This window comes from Convolutriloba macropyga, chromosome 10 (genome assembly GCF_964194025.1).
Source record: "Convolutriloba macropyga chromosome 10, txConMacr16.3, whole genome shotgun sequence".
Taxonomy (NCBI): Eukaryota; Metazoa; Xenacoelomorpha; order Acoela; family Convolutidae; genus Convolutriloba; species Convolutriloba macropyga.
The window spans coordinates 20,686,553-20,711,332 of NC_134477.1; the positions used below are offsets into that span (position 1 = coordinate 20,686,553).

Here is a 24,780-nt window from a genome sequence, read left to right on the forward strand (position 1 = left end):
TTTGAAGATCCTGGCTGCACCTGCGTAGAACTTCAGAGTTTCCCTCCTTGCGTCCTATTTGATAGCGGTCGTCGCCGTTTGAAGAGTGATTGGCCTCTTTTCTGGTTCCAGTGTTGTGGCGGCATTTGCTACTCGGTCGGCCTCTTCGTTGCCTTGTACTCCACAGTGCGAAGGGATCCAAACTATCTGGGTTCCTGGGCATACGGCTAACTTGCTCCAGATTTGTCTACCTAAACTGCACCTTTGTTTTTCCGGTCCTTCTTCCAAACGTTCCACTGCTGATAGTGAGTCGGTGAGTATCCTGACCGTTTGTGGTGTCCAGTTGCGCTGAAGATGTTCTAGGGTCATGTTGATTGCTGTCATCTCGGCCGTGAAGGAGGAGCAGAATAATCCTGCGCTTGTCTTCAATTCCTCTCTTCCCGATTCTCTGATGACAACTGCTCCAGCCCCACCGTGTCCTTTGTCCACTGATCCATCTGTCCAAACCTGTGTGTCACAGGGAGGGAGTGACGCAAGAAACTCTTCGGTTATCTTTCTTTTCTCTGTATCCTCATCGTTTCTTTTCAGTCTCCTCGTAAGGTCGGTGTGAAAGGAGGCCTGGTGGGGGCGCTGTTCCCAGGGCGGGCTGTCTGCTACAACAAGAGGCTCTCGGTCCATTGTGTTGAGTTTCGTTGCACTCTCGGGTTCCAGTGCAATCCTCCTGAAGCTCCCACGGAATTCTCGCTGGTCGTCGGCAGACTTCCTCTTCCCGGTCTTCTTCCATGCTTCGTGTGTTTTGCTCCTCAGTCTTGGTATTGTGTTTCTGCTCGCTGTGCCGTGTGCCGGTACTCCCTCGTCCAATCTTAGCATCTTCTCACGTAGGCATCCTGCTCGCTTTTTGGCGATGATTCTTAAGGGCTCCAGTTCGGCGCACGCAAGGAGTTCTTGTTGGCTAGTAGGATGTAGACAACCGGAAACAACTCTAGCACATTTGTTTTGCTGGCTCTCCATAAAATCCCTTGTCGATGGCTGTGCCATGTTCATCCACGTACTGCTAGCATAGTCCGCCACCGCTCTTGTGGTTGCTATATATGCCGTACGTAGGTTGCGCTGTGTTGCTCCTGTGTTCTTGTTTGCGATTGCTTGTAGTGCTTTTCGCCTCGTTGCCATCTTCCTTGCCACGTCCTTGGCATGTTCTCGGAATGTCAGTTGTGGGTCAAGCTTGATGCCTAGGAAGACAGGGTTTTTGCAATATGGGATCTCATTTTCTCCGATCAGCAGCTTTAATTTCTTTTTTGCATTATTCTCCGCTGGGTCGAGGGTTATGATGGTGTAGTTGCATTTCTCTGCACTCATGAGCACTTTCCATTTCCTGCACCAACTTTTCGTCGCTGTTAGGGCTGGTTGAAGGGCCTCTTTTGCTTCGTCCAGCGACCTCGAGGTGGCCATTAATGCTGTGTCGTCGGCAAACTGGCTCACTGCCACTGATGCAGATGCCTCCTCTATCTCTCCCGGCAGATCGTTACAGTAAATGAGCCAGAGTGTGGGTGCCATGACTGATCCCTGCGGCAGTCCTTCTCTGAAGACACGTTCCGAGCTCAGTTTTTCATTCCACAGTACTCGTCCTCATCGGTCGTCCAAGAAAGCTTTTGTCCATCTTGTCAAGCAAGTTCGGATTCCGGACTTCTGCATCTTCAGGTATAGCGCATTTTTCCATACTCTGTCATACGCTCTGCTGAAGTCCAGCAAGGTAACTACTGATCTCTTGGGCTTCTTTTCCTCCAGTCCGTCAAAAGCATCTTGGACGATACGGGCGATTTGCTCTTCGGTGCTCCTGTTTTTCCGAAATCCTGCTTGGCAAGGTGCGAGAATCTTCTTCGACTCAAGCAGATAGACGATCCTCGTTACGACCATTCGCTCCATCAGTTTGGCAATACAGCTTGTGAGGGCTACGGGTCGGTAACTCCCTGGATCTTCTTTCGGTTTCCCCTTCTTGTGTACCGGGATGATGATCGACTTCTTCCAAGCGCTGGGGACTTCCTTTGCTTCCAGCGACCGGTTTACAAGTTGAAGCAGTCGGCACCGGGCGTTGGGCCCTAGGTGCTTAAGCATCTCATTTGCAACCTCGTCTCCTCCTGGTGCTTTTCCCACTTTCAGACTCTTGATTGCCGTGTTGAGGTTCGTCATTGTGAAAGGGCCACATGCGCCGTCTCGGCACTCACAGGGGGCACGAAGACCATTAAGTGCTGCGCGGTTGACTTCCTTATCCTCTGAGCGCCTTTCCACTCTCGACACCTCCGCATAAGTTTGACAGAAGAGGTCTGCTTTCTGGGCGTCCGTGACCGCGTCTCTCGCTGGCAATCCGGTCCTCCTATCTGTTCTCCTGATTGCGCACGGATCCCTAGAAACTCTTCCTTGTCCCCTGAAATTCTTCAGTGTCCTGAACAAGTCTGTCTCTACCGTCATCTTGCTGCATCTGTCTTCCCAGAATCTCTGTTTCTCCTTGCGGATCTCCTTTACTGCGGCATTCCTCTTTTCTTTGTAGATCTTTACGTCATTCTCGCTCCTGGTGGCTTCAGCAGCCTTCCTCGCTTGGTTCCTCTCTTTCACGAGGTTACTACATTTAGCGCTCCAGAAGGGTTTCCTTCGTTGGTTTCTTGCCCCCTTGGGAATTGTCTCCTTGGCGGCTTGGAGGATTTCCTTACTGAATCGTTCATTCAGCTTGGCGGCATTGTCTTTGTTGTAATCCTCAATGCTCTCCAGTTTGCTCCGAAATGCCTTCCAGTCAGCCTTTCCGAAGACCCATTTTGCTTTTCCTAGGGGGAGTGGTCGGTTCTGGCGTCCGATGTTGAAGCTTATGGGGAGATGGTCCGAGCCAAGGTCTTCTAGGGTTCTCCACGAGTCTCTGACCATGTCGATTGTGTCCTCTGAGCACAGGGTTACATCGGGTGAAGATTTGCCTCCGGTGCTCGGATTTGTCCTGGTGTGTTCCACTTCATTGTTGGCGGCTTCAAGCCCTCTCTGCAGCATCCACTCCGACATTTCTTCTCCTCGAGTGTCCTCGCTTTGGTGGGTATCCCAAGCTGCGTGGGCATTTACGTCGCCCGCAATGATGAGCTTCCTTCCACTCGGGAGTCGGTCCAGGTCTCTCCTCCAATCCACTTCTGCCCTGGTGTTCTCAGGGGGTATGTAGACGTTGACCACTCTCAAATTCTGGTCTCGCAGGTTAGTTGTCACGAAATCCGTCCATGCCTCGTCGCCTGGCTCCTCTTCCACGCTGTAGGCGACGTCCTCTCTCACCAGCGTGACCACCCCGCCCCTGGCTTTGTCGTCGTAGGTTCTCCCGTCCTTCCGCCCGGCAACACTGTATCCAGGGGGTGGTTTGTAGTCAGCTCCTTTCCTCAGGTGAGTCTCCTGTAAGAGCACTATCGCTGGCTTCTTCTTGTTGAGGAGGTTGGCTAGTTCGGTGTGGCGTGCCCAAATCCCATTGCAGTTTAGCTGCATGGCGTCCAAGTTCTGTCCCTCTTCCTTTTTCTTCTTCTTGGGAGTGGGGGGCTCGGCTGTCGCTATGCGTATACACTCACTGCATTGGAATTCCTTCGATTCGTCTGCGTCCGCACATCTGAAGTGGGTTCACCTTCCACAGGTCTTGCATCCAATGCATGTATGCAGGCATTTCTCATTGCATATGGTGCATGGCCAGTCTGCTGCTGTGCATTCTAGACACACATACTCTTTTGGCGCGTTCCTGGCCGTCACTTTTGCACATTTGAGGTGGGTCCACTTGGTGCATCCGACACATCTGATTAAGCTCCTGTTGGCGTTCTTGGAGCATATCGGGCATGGATACTTTGGGGGTCCCGGGTTTTTCTCCACGTCTCCACATCTGTCCAGTGGAGTCCTCAGGGACCTAGGTGCGCCAGCACGCTGCTCTCGGAGTGGGGACGCTGGCCTTGTCCACTCCTTGCCCAAAAACCCGATTCGTTGATGAAACTGGCGGGGGCCTGTTTCGGAGAAATTCTGTCGCAACGTCGTTTCCTCCGCTGCTTCTGTTGGCCCGGCGTATACTCTTCAACCACCTCTCAAAGAAAGATCTACAACTCCATCATATGGATACTGACAGTTTTGCATTAAATTTTACTGAAGGTAATGTACCCGACGAACACATGGACTCAAGTAATCTAGGCCCACCAATCAAAACTAATAATAAAGTTCCAGGTAAATTCAATCACGAATTGGGAAGTAGAATAATAGAAGAGTTTATAGCCCGGTCACCTAAGACATATAGCTTTAAAGATTACCCAAATAAAACTAAAGAGAAACTAATTGCAACAATGCTAAACACGAAGAGTACTATAATGCATTAATGTATAACACAGAGAACTAAAGATGAATGTAAAATACAAAATGTTGGCGATAACATGACAACAAAAAAAACAAGTAAGACTAGTCTAAACACATTTGATGATAAAAGATTCTATGTAAATAATATTAAAAGCTATCCATATGATGAGAATCTATATCTATTCAAAAGAGATCTAGTAAATAAAATTAATACTACTACTTTAGAGCTATTAATAAAATTAGGGTTAGATGTAACTAAAGAATCATCAGAAACATTAATAAAAAATATTTTAGAACTTACCACTAATGATGATAGAAAGTTAATTGAAGTCGCTATTAGATTTTATAATGATTTGTAATCTTAATGAAAACAAACTGGTTAATAATATTCTATAACCGCCCATTAATAAAATGATCAACTGCATCCCTCGGTTTAGTAGTTAGTACATTATAGTTCATCATCTCTCCCAGATATATTCCCAAATCACTTTTTCCTTTAGTTAATTTGTTTGTGTTAAATTCTATAAATTTGATTATTTTACTGGTTTCCTTTTCATCTAAATATTTAAAATAATTTTAAATTATTAATTCATCATGCCAGGGATCCATAGCATGGTCGATAAACTTCTCCATAATCTGATATTATTTTACGAGCTAAACATTTTTTTTAACTCAGAGTAGTTTTTATCAAGAGAATTTTCATTATCCATTTTTTCCCATTATTATAATTTTTCAATATAAAAAAAGCTAAATAAAATTATAGAATTAAATAAACTAGAAAAAATTAACAGGAAGAATAGATTAGAAAATAAATTAAATCAACAAGAATACTAGGGTGAAATAGAAGAGTTATTTGATCCTTTAACTAAAACACTAAATGCAAACAATGAACAGAATCCAGTATTGGGTGAACAAACACTAAGAGCAATAGATTGGCAAAATCAAGAGTTAGATAAACAAACTAAGATGACAGAGCAAGCCATTTCGCCGTTTAATGAAGCATTAACGAAACCTGATGGTGAAGCATCGGCGTAGTCCAATGAAGCTGTAGAGGATGCTCGATATAAACCAGGAACTACAATTGATAAAGATTCGGGTCAAATTATTTTTCTAATGATACAACAAACTAAACCCCAATTAAAGTTAATGGTAAACAAAAAATTAGACCCCGGTGAATTTGAAATGAATGGTGTTAAATTAACCTATCAAGACAATTCATTTCTAGATAAGGATAGTATATATGAATTTTCAGATGGGTTTATAATTTTTCTTACTAACCCAATTGTAACATATGATGATAAGATTGAAGAGGATGAAAACAAAATTAAAAGTTTTTTATTTGATATTGGATATGATATAGGAAAAGGTGATAAGAGAAGCAGTAGATATAGAACAATAAAACGTATATTAGAGGACAAAGAAAAACAATATGGCAGGGGTTTAACGAAAGATAAACTCATCGATCACAGTCACGACTCTGCCAATAGTTTAGTAGAAAGGTTAGAATTACTTATACTAGAAACAAAAGCTGGTCATGATGTATTATATGATGAAAAATTAATTATATCTAAACAACAGTTATCTGTTAATATTATTAATTAAGAACAACTAGACAGTTTTGTTTTTAATTATGGTAAATGAGTAAGCCTATAACTAAGCCTATCGGGGAAACTGGGCGTGAACTTCGCAGATAAAGAAACAACACGACACAATTAAATTTAAACAACAACTACTAGCTAAAGAAGTATTCGGTCCTCAAATAACAATGTTTAGAAGAGAAAGAATAATACCATTATATAAAGATGAAACATGCTCGGCTGATTTACTAGATAAGTCATCTCTAAGTAAATACAATAATTATTGTAAGTTTATATTAACAGTTATAGATATATTCACAAAAATAGGCATGGGCTATTCCATTGAAGAAGAAGGCTGGTTTAGTTATAACTAATGGTTTTAAAGTAATATTAGGTGAAGGTCCACAAAGTGGCTCTGAAAATCGAAAATCAGAAAAATCATGGGTAGCTGGATGAGGTAGTGAGTTTTACAAAAAAATATGAGACAGAACTATATTCTACATACAGTGATTTAAAGGCTGTGTTTATAGAAGGATTCAATAGAACTTTATTACACATTATTAATAAACCAATGTTCATCAATGGTGATGGTAATTGGGTAAATATATTAAATGATGTAGTAATAACTTATAACAATAACATTCACTCTACTATTAATATGACACCCGTTGATCCTTCTAATAATCCTGATAACGTTGAATACACTTATAGTTTTCAGAATATTAAACCTAAACATAAAGTTGGTGATTATGTCAGGAAAGCTGACAAATGTGACATTTTCTTTAAAGGTTACACTTCTAACTGGAGTCGAGAATTGTTTAAAGTTAATGAACTTCTAAAAACCCAACCACCGACATATAGAATAGAAGATAGTAACGATGAAAAAATAGAAGATGAATATTATAAACAGGAACTATTAAAATTTGAATTTGATTTTGCATCTAATAATAAGGTTTTGGAATCATTAGATATAATTTTTTCTGTAAACAAAAACAAAGATTACAAGAAATGGATTTAACCAAACGAAAAATCAAGGGGCATCATCAAACAACTTAACACTAAGTAGGGCTCGCGGATTTTTCTTAGAAGATAACGATAACCTTGACATGAAAGGTACTTATAAAATTACAAATTCACATCCTCCCATAGATTAAAAAAATGTTGTTAATAAAGAGTATTGTGAGAATGACTTATTATCGTCTTCTAATAAAATAGACAATTTAAGTAAAAACATAACTGAACTAAGAAAAGGAGATTTTGATAAAGTCACAACTAAAACATTACAACCAAACAAAATAAAAGTTGATGAAGAACTAATTATTGAGTTTGTTAAATCTGCAAATGAAGTTACAAATATTTTAATAAAATTGCTAGTGATAGCATCTCTAAGTATAATCAATTAAAACAAGAATTTGATAATAATAAGTTTAATCAGAATATTACTAACTTTCACCTAGATGATATGTTTACTACTGGTCTAAGGGGGTTTAAAGAAGTTAATAAAAAGACTAATTCTTTTATAGATGAAGCCTTTTTTAAAAAAAAATACAATAGTACCATATATAATTGCTATATTACTTGAAAGTAATTCTCTTGTCAACAAAGAACAAGCAAGGCTAGAGATGCATTATGATTTTAATCATGAAGATTTAATGAAAGATATTGAGGGTTATTTTACTACTGGAAACGAGTCAACCAACAACACCGAGTGAGATATTATATCCAGGTCTATCATCTGTATCCAAAAGTTTGATAAATGAAAAGATTCAAGCTAATAATAAATTTAATAACAACATTAATATTATAAAAGATATTAGAAATTATTATGAAACTGAAACTAATAATTATAATAAGAAGTTAAGTAGATATAAGAATTATATTAACATAGCTGAGATAACATAAATACTCTTATCATCAATAGCAACAACTGCAACATCAACATCAGTTGCATTTACAGGTATAGGATTACCTTATTCTATACCAACAGCTTTTGCAAAATCAACAGTTTGTGGTTCATTATCAAAAACAATTGATACTAAATTAAGAAATAAATTTATAAAGTATTCGCAAATGTATATTTTAAGTAAACAGTTTAGTTAACTATATACTAAATCAATGAATGATAATAAAATAGATAATGATGAGTATAATGAATTATTTAATCTTTATGAAGAATATAAGAAGAATAAGAAAAATAAATTGAGTGTTTTTTTAAACTTAAGCTAATAGTGTTTAGTTATAATAATATATTTAGTATAAAAAATAATATTAGTATTAGTATTTACCATTAGATGTAGATGTAGTCAGTGTCCTAGTCATAGTCATAGTCATAGTCATACTCATAGACTTACAATTATAGTCATAGTCGTAGACATAGTCATAGACATAGTCATAGACATAGTCATAGTCAGAGACAAAGTTATTATTTAAACTCTAATATAATTAAACTATCTCTTCTTAGTACCTAATTATAACCCTCTACTTTTCTGTACTACTTTTATACTTTCACCAGTAGTTGCAAATTTAATTAAATCAAGTGTAGCTGATAACGCAGCTCTTGGGTTTATACTTGCAGCTGCACTTCCTATTTTTATTCCTATTTCTAATGCCTTTACTGGGTTATTAGAGACTTTCTTTCCAAAGTTAACTGTTGCTCTACCAACATTTTCAAAGAAATCTTTCAATCCTTCTGCTTCTATTATTGCATCAGATTTTGTTATTGACTTATTCCTTCTAAACTCCTTACCAACAGATTTTGCAACATCAACAGTTTGTGGTTCATTATCAAAAACAATTAATACTAAATTCAGAAATAAATTTATAGAGTATTCGCAAATGTATATTTTAAGTAAACAGTTTAGTTAACTATATACTAAATCAATGAATGATAATAAAATAGATAATGATGAGTATAATGAATTATTTAATCTTTATGAAGAATATAAGAAGAATAGGAAAAATAAATTGAGTATTTCTTTAAACTTAAGCTAATAGTGTTTAGTTATAATAATATATTTAGTAATAATAATATTAGTATTAGTATTTACCATTAGATGTAGATGTAGTCAGTGTCCTAGTCATAGTCATAGTCATAGTCAAACTCATAGACTTACAATTATAGTCATAGTCGTAGACATAGTCATAGACATAGTCATAGACATAGTCATAGTCAGAGACAAAGTTATTATTTAAACTCTAATATAATTAAACTATCTCTTCTTAGTACCTAATTATAACCCTCTACTTTTCTGTACTACTTTTATACTTTCACCAGTAGTTGCAAATTTAATTAAATCAAGTGTAGCTGATAACGCAGCTCTTGGGTTTATACTTGCAGCTGCACTTCCTATTTTTATTCCTATTTCTAATGCCTTTACTGGGTTATTAGAGACTTTCTTTCCAAAGTTAACTGTTGCTCTACCAACATTTTCAAAGAAATCTTTCAATCCTTCTGCTTCTATTATTGCATCAGATTTTGTTATTGACTTATTCCTTCTAAACTCCTTACCAACAGATTTTGCAACATCAACAGTTTGTGGTTCATTATCAAAAACAATTGATACTAAATTAAGAAATAAATTTATAAAGTATTCGCAAATGTATATTTTAAGTAAACAGTTTAGTTAACTATATACTAAATCAATGAATGATAATAAAATAGATAATGATGAGTATAATGAATTATTTAATCTTTATGAAGAATATAAGAAGAATAAGAAAAATAAATTGAGTATTTTTTTAAACTTAAGCTAATAGTGTTTAGTTATAATAATATATTTAGTAATAATAATATTAGTATTAGTATTTACCATTAGATGTAGATGTAGTCAGTGTCCTAGTCATAGTCATAGTCATAGTCATACTCATAGACTTACAATTATAGTCATAGTCGTAGACATAGTCATAGACATAGTCATAGACATAGTCATAGTCAGAGACAAAGTTATTATTTAAACTCTAATATAATTAAACTATCTCTTCTTAGTACCTAATTATAACCCTCTACTTTTCTGTACTACTTTTATACTTTCACCAGTAGTTGCAAATTTAATTAAATCAAGTGTAGCTGATAACGCAGCTCTTGGGTTTATACTTGCAGCTGCACTTCCTATTTTTATTCCTATTTCTAATGCCTTTACTGGGTTATTAGAGACTTTCTTTCCAAAGTTAACTGTTGCTCTACCAACATTTTCAAAGAAATCTTTCAATCCTTCTGCTTCTATTATTGCATCAGATTTTGTTATTGACTTATTCCTTCTAAACTCCTTACCAACAGATTTTGCAACATCAACAGTTTGTGGTTCATTATCAAAAACAATTGATACTAAATTAAGAAATAAATTTATAGAGTATTCGCAAATGTATATTTTAAGTAAACAGTTTAGTTAACTATATACAAAATCAATGATTGATAATAAAATAGATAATGATGAGTATAATGAATTATTTAATCTTTATGAAGAATATAAGAAGAATAAGAAAAATAAATTGAGTTTTTTTTAAACTTAAGCTAATAGTGTTTTGTTATAATAATATATTTAGTAATAATAATATTAGTATTAGTATTTACCATTAGATGTAGATGTAGTCAGTGTCCTAGTCATAGTCATAGTCATAGTCATACTCATAGACTTACAATTATAGTCATAGTCGTAGACATAGTCATAGACATAGTCATAGACATAGTCATAGTCAGAGACAAAGTTATTATTTAAACTCTAATATAATGAAACTATCTCTTCTTAGTACCTAATTATAACCCTCTACTTTTCTGTACTACTTTTATACTTTCACCAGTAGTTGCAAATTTAATTAAATCAGGTGTAGCTAATAACGCAGCTCTTGGGTTTCTACTTGCAGCTGCACTTCCTATTTTTCTTCCTATTTCTAATGCCTTTACTGGGTTATTAGAGACTTTCTTTCCAAAGTTGACTGTTGCTCTACCAACACTTTTAAAGAAATCTTTCAATCCTTCTGCTTCTATTATTGCATCAGATTTTGTTATTGACTTATTCCTTCTAAACTCCTTACCAACAGATTTTGCAAAATCAACAGTTTGTGGTTCATTATCAAAAACAATTAATACTAAATTAAGAAATAAATTTATAGAGTATTCGCAAATGTATATTTTAAGTAAACAGTTTAGTTAACTATATACAAAATCAATGAATGATAATAAAATAGATAATGATGAGTATAATGAATTATTTAAGCTATATGAAGAATATAAGAAGAATAAGAAAAATAAATTGAGGGTTTTTTTAAACTTAAGCTAATAGTGTTTAGTTATAATAATATCTTTAGTAATAATAATATTGGTATTAGTATTTACCATTAAATGTAGATGTAGTCAGTGTCCTAGTCATAGTCATAGTCATAGTCAAACTCATAGACTTACAATTATAGTCATAGTCATAGACATAGTCATAGACATAGTCATAGACATAGTCATAATCAGAGACAAAGTTATTATTTAAACTCTATTATAATTAAACTATCTCGTCTTAGTACCTAAATATAACCCTCTACCTTTCTGTACTACTTTTATACCTTCACCAGTAGTTGCAAATTTAATTAAATTAGGTGTAACTGATAACGCAGCTCTTGGGTTTCTACTTGCAGCTGCACTTCCTGTTTTTCTTCCTATTTCTAATGCCTTTACTGGGTTATTAGAGACTTTCTTTCCAAAGTTAACTGTTTTTATCAACACTTTTGAAGAAATTTTCAATGCTTCTGCTTCTACTGTTGCATCACTGACATTCATTGATATATTCCTTTTACACTTAATACAATTACCCTTTAACATCTTAGTTCCTTTGGTTGAGATAACCCCTCTTATACTATTAGTACCACTATAATGTCTACTACCAACACAATAAGAATTAGTTTTAAACTTACTGAAAAAACTCATATTTATATATAAAAAACAATGGAAGTTAAAAAGTATAATTCCTTTGTTGTTAAGCCATTAGCTAAGGCTAAGACTATGCCTTAGACTAAACCTAAACCATTGCCTAATTCTAAGACTAAACCCGAGCCTATGACTAAACTTGAAGCTAGAGGTCTAACTCTAGAGAACAAAAAGAAACTATATACTATTTATGCTAAAGGTTTTGTTAAGACTAGTAGGAAATAGTTTATAGCTATGACTAGAGCTAGAACTATAACATTGACAATGACTATCAGGAACTGCTTCGCATATAACATTAACTAGAGCTAGAACTAAAACATTGACTATAACAATGATTATGACAATGACTATATCATTAACTATAACCAAGATATTATAAGCCTCCGGCTATTAATCTCTATGAGATTATATCTACCAACTTATTACCATCACTATTAAAACTAATAACCTTTTTAATTAACACTAATGCATGACATATAACATCTGCAACTGCAGCACTAAATTTAAAATTAAGTTGTATTGGTTGTGGTCCTACATGATCATTTTGATATTTAGTGTCAAATACATATATTCTTTAACTACTTTTGAATGTTCTATGATTTATATATGGTTTAATATTTTGAGGTAACCCATTATAATCTTTATTAAAATTAACAATCTCTTTATAAGCCTCTTTATAATTATTATTACCGTAATTACTATTCATTCTATCCTCAAGATAAAACTCACTACCAATCTTACAATAACATTCAGTACCATTCATTATATCAAATGTACTTGCATCATGAATTTGTTTTATTAACATTATTATTTTCAAAACCAATTAGTATGTATTAGGGTCTGTCCATACCACTTTCCATAGCAAGATCAAATAAAAAGTTAAAAGTTAGTATTTTTGGGTACAGTCTTGTAATATGTTTTCCTTTCATAATAACTGAAGTCAATAGTCAATATTATTCTTTTTATTTAATCCTTTCTGTGCAATAATTCTGTTATCATTACTAGGATGAATACCAGGTACACACCATGATATATCTCTAATTTCTATTTTACCACACTTAGCTACTGCAGCAGCTCCGGCATTTACTCTAAATATAGCTCTATCATTATTATTTCTTTTGAATATTAGTTTAAAACCTAACCCATATATAATCTTTTCTAAGTCTTTTACAAAACCAAATAGATCACTCATCTTAATCATCATATACATATGACCTATTTGTGCAGCAGCATGATCACGTTTAAGTTGACTATCCCTATTACCTTGATTTCTAACAAAACCACTCTCATTTTCATCATCAGTACTAGTTAATAACTTATACATAAATAGATTAGGATGACAATGATCTATATATTCAATTGTCCTTCCACCTCTAGTTTCAAGCTTAACTGAATTAAATAATACCATCATGCCATAATTAACTAATCTGATATTAGCATCATTAGCAAATACACCACCAGCATTATTTGATACAACAAACTCTATCACTAGATATGAATCACGCAAATTTAAGTGATTCTCTTCTCTATTGAGAATGATATTAACATTGGTATTAATCGTATTCATTGTTGCCAGATTATTTGGTTTATGTTTTATAATCTTAATTTTGTGTATATCATTATAATAACCATAAGTTGTATCCAAATTAAAGTCCATTTTTATAAGGAAAGAATTTAATTATAAATTATAAAGTATAACAAAGGCTATGGGGCTTTTCCCATGTTTAAACATAATTATGGCTATAACTATGACTATAACTATGGCTATAAATATTACTGAGACTATAACTTTGAATATAATTATAACTATAACTCTAACAATAAATATAAATATAATGTAATAATATTTGAATATGAAAAATGGCTGACAACTTAATCTGATGGGAACTACAAACAATACATGAAAATTTAAGTAAAACTAAAGAAGAACACACACTTAAATGTAGAATGATAAGATCAACAGAAAAGTATAACTTTATTGAAGCTATACTTAACTCATCAAAATTAGGTTTAATTAGATTATCAGTCTATAACTCAGTGTTTAATGTGAATAGAAGAAAAATCAATTCTTATATGATACCCAAGGTGAAACCTGGTCAGATACCTGTATTTTAGCTGTTATATCAGGTTCATATGAATTAATTGGAATAGCAGAATTAATAAAAGAAGAGACTAATGGTAATTTTATAATAGAACCCGATAAGAATACAATGAAATGTTTATTGGAAATAAAAAAGGTGCAATTAACTTTGACACTGAAAATTTAATAGCCCCATTACTGGGCTTCAGAAAAGTAGTATAAGAACAAGGTAAGTATACATCTGAAAAAATTATTGATATTACGGGTTTTAGTACTATTAACATTCACTGTAATGTGATATCTGGTGTTGAAGATAATGGTATATACCACCAGGTTACCTGATAAATATTATACCAATTAATATCTTATATCAAATTGTAACAAATGATAGAAAAGAATGTTTTGAATTTCATATTAAAGATGGGCATGGAAGACCAATTGATTTCAATGGCGATGTGTTGAGTTTTACTTTGCATTTGATTTAAGATATAGTTATAGACTTATATTTAGACTTAGACTTAGACTGAGTCATAGACTTAGATTTAGACTTAGACCTATGCTCAGACTTAGACTCATACTTTTATTTATATTTACAGTCATACTTATACTTAATCATGGTGTAACATAGGCAAAGCCCTATAAAATTAATTAAACGATAAAATTCTGCGAACCCAATTATTTCTTAATTTACCATTAATACTTCCACTTTTAGTTTTATCAATGACAATGTAATTATAAGAATCTGCCCATACCTTAAGACATATACCAGCAAAATCATTTTAACTAAGTTCAATTGTATTTAAGAGGTCACGATATATTGACATAAGATCTTTACCTCTTTGATCAAATAAAATAAATAGATTACAATTCGCTCTAGCATTCTGTCTATCTGCCGAGAATATATTTTGTTTAAGACATATCATATTACAATTACTATATCTACCTCTACAGAAGTATTCATTAATAACTGGTTCCCTACCCCCGACATCATCATAAACTCAATCTGCGAAGCGGCTTCAACGATCTGCGAAGCAGGTTCCCTGATATCTTTATACTCTAAACCATCATATTGATTACCAGTAGGGCCAATGATATATAATATGTCAAATTCTATATTATTCAAAAACAGATACTTTAACAATACAGTCTTTCCATATTCACTAGGACCAGATATTATAGATCTGAAGGCTTCTGGGAATTTGCTATTAACGATTATGTTCTTATCATTTATCCATGATTGTAGACTTTCATTAACATCAATTGAAAAATTAGATGGGGGATCGATAAATTCCCCAACCAAGACATGGGGGTCCTTACACCAACATTACTTCCCCCTCCACATCCACATCCACATTGTGAGCATGGTTTATCTCTTTGTTTGGTTGGGGAACCAAGGACTTCGCCCCTTTCACTAAATATTCTAATATATTTATCATCATCATCATTATCATTAACACCGTCGTCTGATAAGGGGGTCTCCTGTTTGTCATTGGCTTTGTCATTGGCTTTGTCATTGGCTTTGTCATTGGCTTTGTCATTGGCTTTTACATTGTCATTGACTTTTACATTGCCATCTGCGAAGCAGGTTCCTTGATTGACTTTGTCATTGCCATTGACTTTCTCATTGTCATTGCAATCTGCGAAACAGGTTCCCTAATTGCCATTGCCATTTGTATGGTCATTGCCATCACCATCTGCGAAACAGGTTCCCTGATTGACATCACCATTGACAAAAGCATTAAATGCGAGTTTACCTTTAGCTTTACAACCCAAACCCCTATTATATGCCTCTGGACATTCAACATGATAAAATAGAGTAATCAAAGCACTCTTAATTCCAAAACCATTATCAATAAGATAGATCATGTATAAGCAATATGCTCCACAATAAGAATCGTTACGTTCCTGTATTCTTTCATTAGACTCTAGATCAATATATTCTTATAAGAATACTGGTGGAGTCTCAATACCAAAACTATCAAAGTAATAAATTTTACCAGTTCTCCTTCTTATAACTAGAACCCAATGAGTGCCATTAGTTGGGTGTAGAATTAGTATAATATTAAAGTTACTCTCATTAATGTTGTCAGGGATCTTATCTCTCATTACTATTTATATCTTTACCTATATCTTCTATTCTGATATTACTCAAAGCTTTATTATCAATACCAAATTTATTAATGAATTCCTCAAAAGTTGGGGTAAGCATTAGTATATAACAAATATTCAAACTTAATTATAACTCTAATTATAAGTCTAATTATAAGTATAATTATAAGTCCATAAAAATCTATATTTCATATATGAAAAAGAAGACGGGTCTAATAATTTTTTTACTGTTGTTAATAGCAGTGGTTTGTTATATAATATATGATGAGTTGCCAAGTAAATATACCAAACTAGAAGAAAGCTTTGAAGGGTTTATGGGTAAAAGTTTGTTTAGATTTGAATTTGAAAAGTCACCATTACATAATAATTATTATGGTGCTACTGGTACGGGTAAGACTTATTTTGTTAGACATTATTTAAAGTTATACTTAGATCAAGAAGGGCCTTCGGCCTTGGTTTTTGAAAGGGCCTCGGGCCTTCCCCAACAAAAGCAAAAGCAAATAGTCATAATATGTAGAGATGAAAAAGATTGGATTGATCCTGAGACTGGCGAGCCCTATGCTGGATTTGATATGGGTGATATAAATATGATCACAATGAAAAATATACTCAGATTCAAAAATAAAGTATTTGTTCTTGATGATATTGGTGATAAGTTTAATAGGGATATAGTTCATTATTTTACAGAAGGAAGAAATAAAAATATTCAAATGATTGTAATGTGTCATAAACCGGCTCATATAAATAATATGGCTAGAATGAATTGTGGTACTATTTATATAACAACTTATAGTGGAGCTGATCTTTTTCAAATTTTAATACCACATATAATTGCAAGCATGACTTCCATGGTATAGTTCTAGAGATAAATAATATTTATTATAGTTGTACAGAGGGTTCAGATGATGCACTTCGTTATGGCATGATTAAACATAATAAGAAGAGGGAAACTTTCATTAATATTGATAGAATTAAAACTATGATACAAGATGAAAAAGATGAAAAAGATTGGATTGATCCTGAGACTGGCGAGCCCTATGCTGGATTTGATATGGGTGATGTAAATATGATCACAATGAAAAATATACTCAGATTCAAAAATAAAGTAATTGTTCTTGATGATTTTGGTGATAAGTTTAATAGGGATATAGTTTATTACTTTACAGAAGGAAGAAATAAAAATATTCAAATGATTGTAGTGTGCAATAAACCGGCTCATATAAACAATATGGCTAGAGTGAATTGTGGTATTATTTATAAAACAACTTATAGTGGAGCTGATCTTTTTCAAAACTTTAATACAACATATATTTGCAAGCATAATTTCCATGGTATAATTCTAGAGATAAATAATAGTTATTATAGTTGTACAGAGGGGACAGATGATGCACTTCGTTACGGCATGATTAAACATAATAAGAAAAGGAAAATTTTATTATTATTGATAGAACTAAAACTATGATACATGACTCAAGAGTTGGTTTCCTAGACTTGAAAGTTTTTAGTCGAGAAGATGAATTAGAGAGTACCGAGTTAAATAAAATAATAGATGATAGTAAACCACTAGTGAATAGCGCTACAGACAGAAATACTATTAATAAAGATAACTATGTATTCTACTTTAATAAACTTCTGACTTCAAGAGGTAAGATTCAGAATGATGTTCTAACAAACGATAAGCTTATTGCTGATATGTTTAAGTATGGGGGAGTATAAAAATGGGTATAGGTATACTCTTATACATACAGGATTGTTTAAAACCTGACCCGACAGTAAAAACAGCAGCTCGAGTGGCATCACATGCAAGTCATTTGATAAATAGAACAGGCTCATTAATGAATATGGGTTATGGGACTCCGTCGATGTTTCACAATGGGGAGGACTTGGACCAAGAATTGGACCAAGAACATAAGTATGGCGAAGTATATACGAAGTCCCATGAACAGAAATATCATGAGTCTTCGTCCGTGTTGGGGGGCATACGAGAGGAGTATATTGATCAGGGAAGCCCCTTCGTAGATGAAGAAACTAAAAGTTTAAACAGAAGGGGTATAGCCGTGTTAAGTGATCTATATAAAAACATTCAAACATTTAAAGATGAAATTATAGATTTCATTAGAGATAAAACTGAATTGGGTGTTGATCTGATTTTAGATAAAAGATTTAAATATAATACTCTTAATAATTTAGGAAGGGAAAACATAAAAGAGTGTGTCCAGTCTAAAGATTATACTAGAAATTTAATTAAAATTATAGCTAGTTAGAAATAATTGAATAAATAATTGAAGCTATAAGTAAATAATAATATAAATATTTTATAACTTTAAGTTTGATTAGATATAAGAGATTATAGTTGTAAGATAATATAATTTGAAATTATTTGACCTATTATAAATAATAAATGATGGAAACAGCAGCATGTTTAGAGTGTGATTATGAAAGTGGGTCCCATACTTATTTACCTTTCCAATAAAAAACGAAACATAAGGGTAAAATTAGTAAGTGTGCATGTGGAGATAATATATTGAGTGGTATTTGTATGAATAAAGCCCATTCAAAGGCTAGGGGAATTGCTTCAAAATGTTCTAGATCTAGCTTTAGCTTTAGCCTTAATTCCATCTCTAATCTGCGAAGCAGTTTCATCTATTCTAACTCTGATTCTGTTTCTAACTCTAATTCCGATTCAATCTTCAACTCTAGCCCTACTTCTAACTCTAGTTTTACTTCCAACCCTAACCCCACTTCTAACTCTAGTTTTACTTCCAACTCTAACCCCACTTCTAACTCTAGTTTTACTTCTAACTGTAACCCCACTTCTAACTCTAGTTTTACTTCTAACTGTAACCCCACTTCTAACCCTAGCTTTACTTCTAGCTCGAGTCATACTTCTAGTTTTACTAATAATAAAATTGATTTAACAAATAAAGTTTGTAATAGATGTGGAGTTGCAAAACAAATAACATCTTTTGATAAAAAGAAAGCTATATGTAAAGAATGTAATTCAATAAAGGTGAGGTGTGAATACTGTTCTTCTATAATTAGTTTTAGTGGGATAAAAGGTCATATAAAAAGTTCATAAAGATATAGTTTTTCCCAGAGGTGTTTATTCAACTAAAGAATTAGAGTCTACTAATAAAATAAAACCTGTTAATGAAATGTTTAAATCTAATACAATAGATGGAGAAGCATGGAAGACCCATAAGCCTAATACAATAGATGGCGAAGCATGGTCGAAGAACCATAATTCTATTGAATCCGATTATGATAAATCTTATCTTACACTCTCTAAATTAAAAGCTAAGGGTACAGATTTAGATAGATTAAAAGAAGAATAGATTACCATATTTTTATCATTTAACATTCTCATTGTCATTATCATTATCATTATCATTATCATTATCATTGTCATTATCAATATCATTATCATTATCATTAACATTATCATTATCATTATCATTATCATTATCATTATCATTATCATTATCATTATCATTATCATTATCATTATCATTATCATTATCATTAGCAAAAAGTTATAATATAATAAAATTTTAGACAAAAATTAAAGTAAAGCGCATAGATCACACAGTGCACATAATGGGGCGCATAATTTGAGTAGAAAGGGTCTGCGGGAATATGCGGAAAGTATGCGAGTGCACATGGTGTGCGCATGCATGCGTATTTTGGCTTATTTTTGGCTAATTTTCATTTTTAATTATGTTTATAGTAGAGGATAAAACAGGGCTTCCAGTTAGCAGACGGCTTGGTCCAATTCCCCGAATTTTCACGAGGGGAAATGGATCGAGTTGGCTGTGGTGGCTGGAAGCCCTGTTTTATCTACTACTGTGATAATTGTGATCAAAAATGTATATAATTTATTAAAAAATTTTCTTTTCACAGCATTTCGCAGTTGTATTTTACTCGTTTTGGATTTTCAACGAAGTTTTCACTATAGGTCTCAAGTCAAACGTTGCTAGCTTTTGGATATAGAACAATTAAAATTTCTGAAAACTGTAAATTCATGTTTTTATTATTAAAATAAAAACCCTATAAGTGCATTCAAGCCCGATCAAGCCCGAGCAGAAGTGAGCTTGTTTTTAAAAATGTCTAGATGGACGGCTAGTTTATAAGATCTTGCTAGGGCCTGCGCTAGATTCACAAAAGGTGATGTTTGAATTGTTATGCAGCAAAAAGATTTCACATTGGCAACGCTGGTTTTAACAGGCAATGAGTGCCAGGGGGGAATTAACCCGTTGTTCCCTCGAGTAATTGTAATTTTTATTTTTCATAAGGCATGTTTGCTTTGTTGGATCTATTCTGCTTCGTCCCCACTAGCTTAGTGAGCATTAATCTTTTTCTTACATAGTAACGTGCTATATAACAACATATAATTTGTAACTGAGGGTCAAACACACTGAGGGGGCCGAAACAGAATAGATCCACTTTGTTAACCAGCAGTGTCTGTTATTTCAGTTTGGAGTAGCGGATATAACACTTTGAGAACTCCCCCCGAATACAGCACAGCTCGATTCATGTTCAGAAATAATTTTGTTGACTTTACCACAACCTACTTGAAACAAATAACAGTGACGTCAGAAGATGACGCAATTTCAATCACACATACGTACAGTCCCAGTCTCTTGATTGTGTTCCCGTGGAGTTTACCCAAAGTAATATCTTGCAACCAAGATTTTGCACCCGATAAGGACAACAGGGACAATTATTGTTTCCTTTCCCGGCTCTAACCAATGGTTAGATAATAACCTACAACCAACCATTTGTATTCGCAAACAATCTTCAAATATAGTGGTGGGAACTCCATTAATATTTATTACAATTCGATGAATTTGAATTGTATTGGGGCGCTGTCTTTTTCACGACTCAAACAGCAGTATTAGGTTTTCTCGTTGTTTTTTTTTCACCGGAAGTAATATCATTTCAGACGGCATTTTGATCCATAAGAAAACGCGCTAAAATAACCTTGTGAACTAGTTTTTCCTCAGCGAGGGAATTTTTTTTATCATGCGATGCGTTCAGTGAACAATTTATCATCTTTGAAATGTGTTTTTGAGAATGGTTTATAGACAACCGTTTTTAGCCGTTATTTCGTCCAATTGGTGCGGGTTTTTTCCTTTCATTTGGGTTCTCTTGTAGAAGTATTTTAGGGTTGTAGCTGTATTACTATGATACCCTCTAATACCACAGTGTTTTTAAGAGCCTAACAATGCGTTTCAAGTGTAAAATGGCGTGAAATAGTGAGTAATGTGTATATGGTCGCTTCCGCACGGTGGAGCCGACACCAGCCATGCTCAAAATTGCAATTTTTGCTTTTATTACATTTAGCTCGTTTTTACTAATATTTTCTTTAATTTATTATTTCTTGTTATTTTACTCTAAAAAACCAATAATAATAAAAATAAATTTATATATATTCTCTCTAAATATAAATATCTAAATCACTGATAGAATCTAAATTTACCATTACTGTCTCCAATGCCTTTATCATCAAATGGATCTATAGTATCTTGTATTGTTCTTTAGTTTCTAAATGATGCCTATTACTATCAATAGTATAATTAGTTACATACCTAGATTTACCTTCATATATAGCATTAGTGTAATCTTCCAAATTAATTTGGATTCTAATATTAGCTTTAGTTATTCCTTTTAACTTCTTTTCTTCTTCTCCTTTAACTGTACTAAAACGATATGCTTTTGCTTTAAGGAAACAAGCTGCTATAACAGTATCATTAGGTATTTCATCTTTCATCTTACCGAACTCATTAATATGTAATATACCACTTATCTTATTCATTTCTTCTTCTATATCACTATCTAAAGGAACATTAAAATTAACAAATATACTATCAGTATCTGTTAATGATAACTACAATCTAACTCTTTTTCGAAGTATTCATATATAGCTTTATACATAAGCAATTTATCTTTCTCTAATATAACAAATCCAATATAATTAAACTTATCTAACTTAACATTACTTCTTGTTTCATGTACTGCCACTAGGTCATCATCAAACTCTACAGCATATTAAAAACTAACATTCTTTACTAATTTAATATATCTATCTACATCATTAACTAACTCTACATCTTGTCTATTATATACATTCTCTATTGTTTTTCAATAGAAGGCATTATTCATTAACTTAAAGAATACATCTCCAAAATTATCTCCCTTAGCTCTAGCTTCTTTTCTTTTCTGAATTTTAAAGACAATATAAGGCCTTAAACTTTCACTTTTTCTATATTCCAACTTTTGTTTAATTGTAAAATTTTCCAATTTTAAACCATCACGTAAAAACCAACTAACATCTCTCTATCTATTACATAGTCTTCCTTATCTGTTAACTTTATCATCAATTTCTCATTAAGTTTATATCCTTTCTTTTTATTTTCATTTTGATAGTCAGTAAACTGACCAATGTCACATTTTGTCTTTTCAGGAAAGAATGGACTTTTCTTTGTTTTCTGTTTCAAGTCATCATTATACTTTATGTCAATGGTATAGATATATCCTGTGTTAGAGCAAGATCTTGTATATACTACATCTGCAAAGCCGGTTTCCGGATCATCACATAATTTGATTTCACCAGTAGGTAAAAATTGCAACATAGCAGAAACATACAATGAGTTGAAGTCTAAATACTTTTGATAATACTTTAAATACTTTAAACACTTTAGTCTAAATGCTTTAGATAATTCTCTTTCCCAGTATACTCAAGATCTATTTTTACATATTACATGACAATCACCTAATACTGAAGCTAACCCACCTCTAATGCCACGTTGTATTGTGCATAGATATTAACTGTATTTTCTTTATAATATTTAGGTTCAACACTAGTATATTTCAATCAACATAACCACGCCAATCCAGGAGTAGATTTTGTATAACAAGAATCTGTTTCATAATATTCTAAACACTTATCTCTAAACTTTTCAAATACATCTACCGATAATAATACATCTGTTATAAGATATAACATCATGTAGTCTTCAATTGTATTACATCCAGTATTATTCCAACAATCAATTGCTTGCTGATATCTTTATCTGTAATACCACTTTGTTTCAACTTAGAATAGAATGCTTATTTAGGTGGTAGTTCTGTATTATTAAGTTTATCCATACTATCAAACCACTCATAAGGGAATATACCTTTACGCCTTTCCAATTTGATTTTGGCTATTTTTACACTCTCCCTATCAATCAATGTTTTACTTATAGCATCTAAGCTAAGTGGATGAAAAACCCTAAACATATTTAGGCCTTGGCATGTCCCATATTAATACAAATATAATTCTCATCAGTTTTAGTTAATACTTTAAGTCTAATCTTTTTTGCTAGTTTAGTTATAAATAGGTAGTTATCATAATTAGTAGAATTAAATGCATATATTGGTACAACATTTTTCTTAGCTTGAAGGTTACACTTATTGTGAGCATATCCTCTAAATTTGCTTTTTAGGTGATCATGATTTCTAACAATGTCTCCATCCATATAATCTTTACAATAATAACACACATTAGTGAGTGGAGTAATACTATCTTCTTTTAATGGAATATTTATACTAAATATGTCTTTAAATAATTTATTATAATAACTCATCCCACTTCTAAACCATTCAACTACAACCCCTCCACAGTAACTTTCATACTCATCTTCTAATATATCAGGATAATCACTTTTAATATATAACCCACAAGCAACAGGTAAGTGTTTCCCATTTTTTTTATGCATTCAAAATCATAATACATAGCAAATGGTACTCTGTTCATATAATGGAACTTATCAAACTTTAGGTAATCATTATTATAGAAAGTTCTTCTTCCAATATCATTACCCATCTCTAGATATTTATTTAATGCATCTTCAGTTCTAAATGACACACAACAGTTAAGACATGGATAACTTTTATGATCAGATGGTCTTAATAAGAATGATACATCTACATAGTAGATAATGACTATCCCAATATAATATATTACATCCTTTAGGATCATTATGATTGATTAATAAAGGATTAATAGCTTTATTTTTATTTAGACTAAATATTACTTTATCTTTATTCATCTCTTGTGTTTTCTGTAAATCTTTAAATCCGTAGGGAGGTGGTTTCTTTAGTAATTTTATCTCATTAATATATTCAGTTTTATTGTAATTACTATCTATATTGGGATGATCTGTAGCAGGATGTAGATAAGCAATTAAACACCAGAGTAAACACTTATTATCAATATTATGTATATTGAGTATATATCTAGATCTGAATGGTACCTTAGTAGTACATCCACCACTAGGATAAAACCTGTGTATAAACATAGTTCTTTTGATAAATCTTTGCATACTCCATCCAGATTGATTCATTTCTTGTTCTTGCTTTCTAGTCTCCAGTTCACCATTCAACATATCCAAGTCATAAGGTCCAATATATTTTCTAGTCATTAGTCAAAATGTGTATTCATTTTCTATCTTATCGTCTGTAGTTTTTTATACCTGACTACATCAAAGGTGTCAAACTTAATATGGGGCTGTGTGTTTTGCATTGCTCCCAATGCTTCCAAGAATCTAGGATCTTCATAATCACTACTGGATATTATTATTTGATTATGCTTCATGTTGTGATCTTATCCTAACTCAATAACTTTATCTCTCCATTTTTCATCAACAAGTTGTTTCTCTTAAAAATTTTCATTATATTGTTCTGATTTAATTTGTTTCTTTTTATTATTTTATCAGTGAAACTTTTTCGCAGATCTT

At 33.1% G+C, this 24,780-nt stretch overlaps 1 protein-coding gene across 1 annotated transcript in view; it reads left to right on the plus strand.

Moving 5' to 3' along the window:
* Positions 1 to 24,780, plus strand: part of LOC142347954 (uncharacterized) — a 94,764-nt gene that overhangs the window by 56,422 nt on the left and 13,562 nt on the right. The window contains exon 10 of the mRNA XM_075399119.1: positions 20,474 to 20,751. Within this exon, the coding sequence (XP_075255234.1) occupies positions 20,474 to 20,745 (272 nt within the window). The 3' untranslated portion in view covers positions 20,746 to 20,751. The remainder of the gene's footprint in view (positions 1 to 20,473; positions 20,752 to 24,780) is intronic.